The following is a 9,689-nucleotide window of genomic DNA, read 5'->3' on the forward strand; positions in this document are numbered from 1 at the left end:
AGAATCAACTTGGGGCAATTTTGAGGTTTAACATGGAACATACATAGCACAGGGTGTGTTTGTGTGAACAAAATCAAGATTGAATGTGCATTTCTTCATAAATCTCTTTTCCGTAGATTTTCAGTTCTCTTCCATTCACTGAACCTGCACGGAACCTGCACCCACCCATTTCTAGCTGCTCCTTCGCATTTGGGACATAGTGGAAAACTGCAGTGGTCAACTGATCTTTTGTCAGCTTCATACAATGTGCATTCAATACCAGCTGCGGACAAGGCATCTGTAAGCATCTGCAACAATGTAGACTTATTTGCACCCAAACCCTTGCAGGGGTACCAGGCAGCGTTTCACGGAAGCTGACAGATCTGCATAACGTCACTAGCTTTGCTATGGGATGTCAGTGTCACCCAAAAAATTGTCTGCATCTACAGTGTAGGTCTTTGCTTGAGAAGCGGCCACCAGCTCAATAAATCAGCATAGGCGCAGAGGGCCAGTCGAGGAGGCCGAGCAAGCTGGCGAAGTGCTCAGATGCGACACAGGCAGAGCGCTTTTCTAGCCGCATCCCACTGGAGCTGCGAGCGCTTTGGCGTCACTGCCAGGCAGAAACAAGGCTCAGCCTCCCCATGCTCAAGTGAGAGACGGAGGGCAGGGAGCAGGCAGCCAGGTCCCGGGGGCGCCATTTCTGGGAAGGTGGCGCGGCGGCCCCGCATTCAGGCTTCGCTTCTTCATCGCCCCAAAGCCCCTGACGCCCCCGGCTATCATAAAAGCCACCCAGCCGCCGCAGGGCACTTGGAGGGGAACAGGAGGCGCCTTCCCGAGATGGCGCCCCTGGCCCCTGGCGCTCAAGCCCCTGCGGAGGGGCCGCCACCTTCCCTCGCCTCCCCCTGCTGGGAACCCTCCCCTCGGGAGGCGGCAGCCAGCCGGTCCACCGGCCACTTCCACCTGCTTCTCCGCCCCCGCAAACGGCCCCGGCCCCGGCCGGCCTCTCCGCGCCCCACCTGCCTCCCGGGGGCCGGAACTGGCCGAGCCCCAGCAACCCCGCCGCTCGTTACTCACATGATGCCCCTCACGGCGCCTCAAGCAAACTCCTCGCTTGCCAGGAAACCATTCCGTGCGAGGTAGGACTGAGCATGCCTGGCTCAAGACGCATGCTCGGAGGCATCACACGAAGTCGCCGTGCCCTTCTTTTTGCCCTCACTGGCGGATTTGATCTTTCTATGGGAGGTGAGGGAAGGTCCCGTTCTTTCAGGGTGGCTCGCGCAGGAAAGAAACAGCAATGCTCTTTTTCTTTTTGTTAACCGTAGACTGTAGTAAACTGTATGGCTGAGCTCAAAGGGAATGAGGCGAGGCCAACATCTACCTTTTCGCTAGTCTTTCGCATTCCGTCGTTTTGATACGCCTCGAAATGCAGGTTGGACGACTCTGCAAAAACGGAGAATTGCTGCCTGAGAGTGGGGGGGGGGGAAGGGCACGGGGCGGCTAGCGCACGGCGGTAAAGATGGGGAAAGCTCCTCTTGTGTCGTGTGGCGTTAGTGCTATGACGTTTAATCTGCTACCTTAACTCATTAAAATGTGTCCCCTCCCCCCATTTCAGGACGCATTTGTTATTATTATCTGTAAGATAAGTGCTTACACCAGCCTTTCTCAACGTTACATTCGTATATCTTATTAATTAAAGTGTAGGCCCACTATTAGCTATTGTTCACGTGCCAGCAAATCTGCCAGTAAATCTTATGGATATGTGTAACTACCATGTTAATTCTAAAGCTACACAAAGCCTTATAAAACTGATACGATCAGAACAACTGCTGACAGTAAGAGAGGATCTTCAACAAACGCAGTCCTTGGAAGGAAAGTGGAAAAGGTACTCAGAAGTCACATTACAGCAGGGATTCCCAACCAGGGGTCCCCAAACTGGGGGTCCACTGGAGCTCCAGAGGGGGTACGTGGCCTTTCGCCTCCTGCCTAAATGAACTTGACCACAAGCTAGGGAATTGGCTGCCTGTTCCTGGAGGGCTTGGTCTGGACCAGGAGTAGTCAAACTGTGGCCCTCCAGAAGTCCATGGACTATTATTATTGTTGTTGTTGTTGTTATTATTATTATTTCCTGCCACTCCCCTGCAGCTCGTGGCGGGTTACAGCATCCCAAAATCCCCATTAAAACCCCATTAAAAGACAATAATAACATTACCAACATTACCAGCATGACAAAGATCGGCAACTCAACTTCCCACCCTCCCACTACTGGCAGGTGGAGAGGAGGTCCTGATGATGTTTACTTCAGGTCCCAAATCCCAGGGAGGGGAGGCGTAGATCTTTGCTGGCAGGGGCTCATTTGCTGGCAGGGGCTCATGGGAAGTCCATGGACATCTGGAGGGCCGCAATTTGACTACCTGTGGTCTGGACTGTCTTCTCAGCTCCTGCCTTTCTGACCAACATGAGGCAAAGCCACCAGAGTAGTAGTAAAGATGGGGGGAAGGGAGTGAAAGGAGGGTGGAGGCTGCAGATGGTTATGCCACTTCTGGGAGTGTGTCAGGAATGTGTGGCCAGATGATATCACTTCCGGGGCTCCTCAAAGCCTGAAAATTTATTCCAGGGGCTCTTCCACAATAAAAAATTTGTAAAAGGCTCAATGAAGTCGGGTGGGTTTGAGTAGCCTGGCCAACTTCATTCCATTTCTGGAAAGAGTCTGAAACATCTGTTGAAGGTAGCCCATGAAACTTTCTTGCACTGCCATCCCGAGTAGTATCATATTCTTCTCATCCCATTGACTTGAATGGTCTTAAAAGTGTGTAATTCTCTTTAGGAGTACACTGATAATCAATGATCTGTGCTCTTAGATTTTCACTGGCCTTTGTTTTTGTTCAGACTGATAAAAGTAAACTTGGGAGCAGGACCTATTTTGGCTCGATCCAGCTAAACAATTACATTTTAAGATCTCTTGATTTAAATGGGAGAGGACATAAAAGTGTTTAACTTTGATTGGATTGTTTCCACAGTGAATGTGATTATGTTTTATTAACACTTGTTAATTGAATTAATCATAACACAACTAGTTGATTATGCAAATTAATTAAAACATAGCAAACATTAAATTGAATAGTGTGTAAAACTGCCTTCAGAAATTAAGAAAGGGAACATTATGAAGGTTTAACAGAAACTCATCTCTGTTCTTATCCTCTATTAGTGATGAAATCTGCAGCAATCAACAGGAACAAGATGGTCCCTAGATCTATGATAGAGTTAGGCATTTCTGCCTTTTGTGTGCTGTACTGCTGCCTCTAATGGTCATAGCAAGCTGCAGGCAAAAAGGGTATGTCTGGCCGAATTTAAAATTACACATCAGAAAGATAAAGATGATTCTCAGACATACCTGTCAGTCATGACACTGGTGATTTCATGTTCAAGGAATGTTTCTTCATCCCACATTCCCATATAGATTAATAATATCTATCATAAATTTTCCTGTAACTGTTTATTTTCCAAACCCCATCCTTATGCTTTGTAGGATGCGTTTTGAATAGATCTTTCTGGGATAACTCTGGATGCTGTTCAACTCCATACTGTAAAGTCATTGTGACACATTTGTTTCCCAAACAATACTGTTGCATATGAAGGGAAGATCAGGCCAGTTGACCGGGGTACTTTGAAGACATCTGGCATTTCTTGCTCCATATATGGTAAGAGTCTTAGTTGTAAGATTTTGAGCATCACTTTACTTGTAGGAGAAATTAAGACAACATTCAGATAGTTGCTGCAGTTTTTGACATCCTCTTTTTCAAGAACTGGAATGTAAATTGAGTATTTACTGCCTGTGGGCCATTGTTTTGTTTTCCATATGAGTTTCTTGATAAAATTTGATGAACACCATTTTTCTGAGATATTCTACCAATATCTCATCTGTTCCTGATTGTTTCTTCCTATTGCTGTCAGTGCAGCTTCACTTTCTAAAATTGCAGGTTCTTCTTAAAAAGACTCTACTGAAGCAATCTATCATCCCTTCATCTCTTCAGTACAGTTTTTCAGTGTATTGCTCCCATCTACTCTTTATTTTGCCCTGTTCAGTTAATGTATTTCTAAGACACTTTATGCACGGGGGCAGCTACTCCGTGCTGCCACCGTGCCGATGCGGCGGGGCAGGATGCCCTGCCATTCCCCCTGTACGCGCGAGGGGGTGGCATGCAGAGTTGCTCCACCATAGCGCACCTGCACGCGTTTTGAGATGGGGCCAGGAGGCCCACAACACTGCCGGCCAAGGGGGGGGGGTGGGGAGGGGCTGGATGGGAGCGGGGGGCCAGGCCCCCTCTGCACGCTCTGGCGGTGCAGGGGGTTGCCCCTGCCAGCTCCGCAGCTCTGCAGAGCCCACAGGGGCGTGCGGTGTCCCTACAGGGGGCCGGGCAGGCTGAAATTATGCACAGCACCGGCCCGCCCCAGCCCCTGCCACCACCCAGTGTAACCAGGAAGCTGTAGAGGTTCCCACGTTTGCTTAACGCGGGCCTTCCGTAGGCCTGGGCCAGGACATGCCCACTCTGGCTGCGGCGGCGAACTTTATCAGGGATTTCCCCCAAAGCCCTGCCTCCACCAGCGCAGGCGTTCTGGCCCGTGCATAATGGGTCCATGCTAATTTTTCAGCATGCACAACCATGGTTTATATTTCCATTTTTATGTCTTGGACCTTGTGAAACAGATCTTTTAATCTGCTGCTGTTGTTGTTGTTCAGTTCTATGTTGTTATGCTGGCTGTTATAATAATTAGCTTTGTCTATATGTACTAGTTGTTAGAATGCTGCATTTAGACTAAGGATTATATTTCTGACATCTTTTATTTTTGCTTTTCATCTACAGGAAATGTTAGAAGTTTCATCAGTCATCCATTGAGACTTCTGACTTCTTTTGACTATAGGAACAGTATTTGCATGTTATTTATTATGAATTAAAGCCCATTACTCCAAGGGATGCAATGGGTGCTAGAGGGCCCTCCGTTCCCAGCCTCACCCCTGCCTCACCTGCTCCTCTCGTTGCTGAGGTGGGCTCCCAGTTATTCTTCTGAGAGCTGCCCTCCCTTTGTTGTTGTTAGGTGCGAAGTCGTGTCCGACCCATCGCAACCCCATGGACAATGATCCTCCAGGCCTTCCTGTCCTCTACCATTCCCCGGAGTCCATTTAAGCTTGCACTGACTGCTTCAGTGACTCCATCCAGCCACCTCATTCTCTGGCATCCCCTTCTTCTTTTGTCCTCAATCGCTCCCAGCATTAGGCTCTTCTTCAGGGAGTCCCTCCTTCTCATGAGGTGGCCAAATTATTTGAGTTTCATCTTCAGGATCTGGCCTTCTAAGGAGCAGTCATGGCTGATCTCCTCTAGGACTGACCGGCTTGTTTACCTTGCAGTCCAAGGGACTCGCAAGAGTCTTCTCCAGCACCAGAGTTCAAAAGCCTCAATTCTTTTAAACACGGCCTTCCTTATGGTCCAACTTTCACAGCCATACATTGCAACTGGGAATATCATAGCCTTGACTAGACGCACTTTTGTTGGCAGGGTGATGTCTCTGCTTTTTAGAATGCTGTCTAGATTTGCCATAGCTTTCCTCCCCAGAGCAAGCGTCTTTTAATTTCTTTGCTGCAGTCCCCATATGCAATGATCTTGGAGCCCAGGAAAATAAAATCTGTCACTGTCTCCATTTCTACCCCATCTATTTGCCAGGAACTGAGAGGGCCGGATGCCATGATCTTTGTTTTCTTGATGTTGAGTTTCAAGCCAACTTTTGCACTCTCCTCCTTCACCCGCATCAACAGGCTCTTTAGTTCCTCTTCACTTTCTGCCATTAGAGTGGTATCATCTGCATATCTGAGGTTGTTGATATTTCTCCCTGCAATCTTGATCCCAATTTGTGACTCATCTAACCCCGCCTTTCTCATGATGTGCTCCGCATACAAGTTAAATAGGCAAGGCGACCGTATACAGCCTTGCCGAACTCCTTTCTCAATTTTGAACCAGTCAGTGATTCCATGCCCGGTTCTCACTGTTGCTTCTTGACCTGCATATAGATTTCTCAAGAGACAAATAAGATGCTCTGGTATTCCTATCTCTTTAAGAACTTGCCACAATTTGTTGTGCTCCACACAATCAAAGGCTTTAGCATAGTCAATGAAGCAGAAGTAGATGTTCTTCTGGAACTCCCTAGCTTTCTCCATGATCCAGCGTATGTTGGCAATTTGATCTCTAGTTCCTCTGCCTCTTCGAAATCCTGCCTGTACTTCTGGAAGCTTTCGGTCCACATATTGCTGGAGCCTAGCTTGTAGGATTTTGAGCATAACTTTGCTAGCATGAGAAATGAGTGCAATGGTGCGGTAGTTTGAACATTCTTTGGCATTGCCCTTCTTTGGAATTGGAATGTAAACTGACCTTTTCTAATCCTGTGGCCATTGTTGAGTTTTCGAAATTTGCTGGCATATTGAGTTTAGCACTTTTACTCCCCTCCCTAACGCTGGGGCTTAACCCGGTGTTGGCACTGGAGGAAGCAGCGGGCGATGTGTAGCACCAGCTGTGTAGGGCGTGGAGGGCAGCGTGGTAAAGGAGGAGGCATACAGCGGGCACTGGCAGCCAAGCGGGGTCAGAACTCAGCATGAGGGCCAGCAGCATGGGCAGGTCAGTGGTGGTGCGGGCGCGCAAGCAACAGAAGAGCTCCTCCAGCACAAGGAAGGCAGTCAGATGCACCTTCAGCGCTTGTATGCCTGTGCCGCCACTGCCGCCAGGCAGGCCCTGAGCAAAAGAAGGAGGTGCTGTCACCCCAAGGCACGCACCCTGCACCCATTCCCCATGGCATGCCAGCTCCCTTAGCAGGAGGAGGAGGTGGTGGCGCCAGCGACCCGGGCAGGGCAAGACAACTCCCGCCCCCCATCCCGGTGCTTCAGCTCCCCCCCCCCGCAAGGCTTACTTGCAGCGGCACTTCAGCTCTTTCATGCAGTGCGGGTACGGGCTGCGCCCCCCCTCCATGGCCAGCACCTCCTCCATCACCGCCTTGCCCCCGTAGGTACCGCGCAGAGGGCCCGGCAGGCGTCCGCAGCTCCTTCCCCCTCTGCAGGAAATGTTGCACCTCTAACTATTGCTATTCTACAGAAGTTGGCAAGTTATATTTAGATCTTAGCTTTGAAAACAACAAAAACTCATCATCATAACCTATCAATTGGGCCTATGTCAAAATCCTCTATTGGTCAAAGCCTTCTGTAAAAATATTTCTTCTGATTTTTAGATCTGGTTTGGCCCATAATGTTAATTTTGCATGTGAAAACTGATCATAGAGTTGCAAGATATCTCCAGGGTCATCTAGTCCAACCCCCTGCAGAATGATGAAATTGGTTTTGTACCATTATACACCATTGTTTTCAAGAAATTGCAAGAGGAATGTTATCTCGTCTAGCATAAGTGGACCTTCATGCATTCCATTTAGCATCACCAGACAAGAAGCTTCCAAAAGAGACAAAGATAGATAGTCAAACTGCAAGGAGCAATCCCAGTAATTAGTACAAGTTATCAAGTATGCCTGATGATGTGAACTAATATCAGGAAAACAAAAACCTCCAATGAATGGAAGTGGCAAATTCTCTAAAGAAATCTGAGTCCTTATTGCTTTCCAGAATTGCTGGTGCACACAATTGTACTATGGCCAAGACACACTTCAATCAAAAGCTAGTATGTCTAAAAGTAGAACATCTATATGGTTTTACAAACCTTCAAGGATCAGATTTTCCAAAATAAGTAATTGTTATCATGAGACAGTCCAGAAAACCTGCTTCCAGTTGTCTCTATAATCATACATGGGAGGGATTCAAAAGTTCCAAAAGGCTGAGTCCACTGAAGCCTACTTACAAAGACATCATGCCCCTTCTACAAAAAAATTTGGGATCAGGTTCTAAGAGTAGGTACCTTAAAAGGCAGATTGTAGCACTGGCTGCTATGTGGGACTGCAAAAAGTCAGCCTAATTTTTCTTTTCACAGGCACATTAAGGGCCATTCTGCACAACGGGCAATGTTGCTAAATCTGAGCACTATTGAAAAGAGCTGCAATCAAAAGTGGCAGGTCTCGGTAATGCACACAACCATTTATATCGAAAAAAAGGCTTTCTCGCTAGCGCTGTTCTCGTAACGCAGAAGTTTCTGGTCTCACCAAAATCGCAACAAAGGAAGCAATATTTTTCTGCGCTTCCTCCCGTCCCTGGCAGTCAATCAAACAGAACAGCCAATTAACTGTTATGTTCGTGCTTCCCTTTAAAACCTGTTTTTTTTTAAACCCGAAAACACCAGTAGCAACGCATATTCATTCATTTGATGTATCAGAAAGACCTTTTTTGCTGGCATAGGAGCTGGTGCTTAATTGTTTACACTCTCTTAAAGTTAAAAAAAAATCCCCCCCCCCCCAGTGCAATTTCTGGCCGAAATTACGGGCAGTGTCGAACAGGGGGCTGTATTGTGCTTCGAAACTTTACAGACAATTGCTTGTGGAGGGATTCCTGCCAAAGAAGCATCGCTTATTCGTTGCTTTTGCCAGTTTAAGGGGGGGTGGAAATGGCGATTCTGACACTGGAAGCTCAGGTGCGAGAACTTAGGGAGGGACATGCTTGCTACTGCTATACTGAGAGCGCACATGTCTTTTCCGGATGTGTTGCAGGTTGTTCTCAAAAGTCTAGTGATTTTTTTAGGGGGAATCCACTTACTTTTGTAGATTCCCCGAAAAGCACTACAACGAAGCGATTTTTGCGGGAGTGTTGCAGGAGTGTTACAGAGTGTGTACGACGTCGTGAATAATGAAAAATAAATAGCATCACACAATGGGTAACACTTCAGCAACATTAACACTGTGCAGAATGGCCTTAGGTTTTTCTCTATTTGCTAGTGCACACAGACAATACTAAAGCCAAGGAACACCAGATCAATGGTGCTCCTCCGAGAGTCTTAAATCCTGCTCGGGGGGTGGAGGGGTTAGATCTAAAAGCAGTACATCAGTATCTTGGTGGGAGCCAGCTTGGTGTAGTGGTTAGGAGTGCGGACTTCTAATCTGGCTAGCTGGGTTTGATTCTGCACTCCTCCACCTGCTGGGTCACCTTGGGCTCGCCATAGCACTGATAAAGCTGTTCTGACAAAGCAGTCAAGGCTCTCCCAACCTCACCCAAAATATCAGGGTTCTCTCAGCCTCACCTTCCTCACAGGGTGTCTGTTATGGGGAATGGAAAGAGAAGGCGAATGTAAGCCGCTTTGAGACTTCTTTGGATAAAACTTTGTTTTAGAATTCCTATCTTGGATTTTTTTACAGTATGGAACAACAATCAAGTTGCAAAGTTCCTAACCAGTTTCTATGATCCCGGGCAGAAGGTGAGGACACGTGCATTTACTGGTGGAATGATTCTCATGACTGGAATGTAATGGTGGATGGATATGAACTGTTCAGAAAAAACAGAATGGATCGAAGAGATGGAGGAGTGGCACTGTATGTGAGGAAAGGGCTTACCTGTCAGGAAATTCTAGTGAAGGAGAGTATATCTACAGTGGAAAGCATCTGGGTGAAAATAAGTGAGGGGAAAACAAACAGTGTGGTGGTTGGCTGACCAACGAGAGGATGTGGATGCTGCACTTTGTGAGCAGCTTGAGAAAATATCCAAGCAGCAGGATCTTGTCATCATGGGTGACTTCAATTTCCCA

At 47.5% G+C, this 9,689-nt stretch overlaps 1 protein-coding gene and 1 long non-coding RNA gene across 5 annotated transcripts in view; one reads left to right on the forward strand and one right to left on the reverse strand.

Annotated features, from left to right (window-relative positions):
- Positions 1-3,537, reverse strand: part of HDAC11 (histone deacetylase 11) — a 65,706-nt gene extending 62,169 nt beyond the window's left edge. The window contains exon 1 of one of the 4 annotated variants that reach the window (XM_077325600.1): positions 3,371-3,537. In XM_077325600.1, the coding sequence (XP_077181715.1) occupies positions 3,371-3,432 (62 nt within the window). In that variant the 5' untranslated portion in view covers positions 3,433-3,537. Of the gene's footprint in view, positions 1-1,053; positions 1,193-1,357; positions 1,476-3,370 lie in introns of those variants that run through there. The other 3 variants (XM_077325601.1, XM_077325603.1, XM_077325602.1) reach the window with 3 other exon arrangements.
- Positions 1,102-9,408, forward strand: LOC143831968 (uncharacterized). Its single transcript, XR_013229041.1, has 4 exons — positions 1,102-1,221; positions 3,506-3,677; positions 7,992-8,079; positions 9,304-9,408. It is a non-coding gene; the product is annotated as an uncharacterized LOC143831968 (long non-coding RNA).
- The last annotated feature ends 281 nt before the right edge of the window (positions 9,409-9,689 follow it).

The sequence above is a fragment of the Paroedura picta genome, chromosome 3, assembly GCF_049243985.1.
Source record: "Paroedura picta isolate Pp20150507F chromosome 3, Ppicta_v3.0, whole genome shotgun sequence".
In the NCBI taxonomy this organism is placed as follows: Eukaryota; Metazoa; Chordata; class Lepidosauria; order Squamata; family Gekkonidae; genus Paroedura; species Paroedura picta.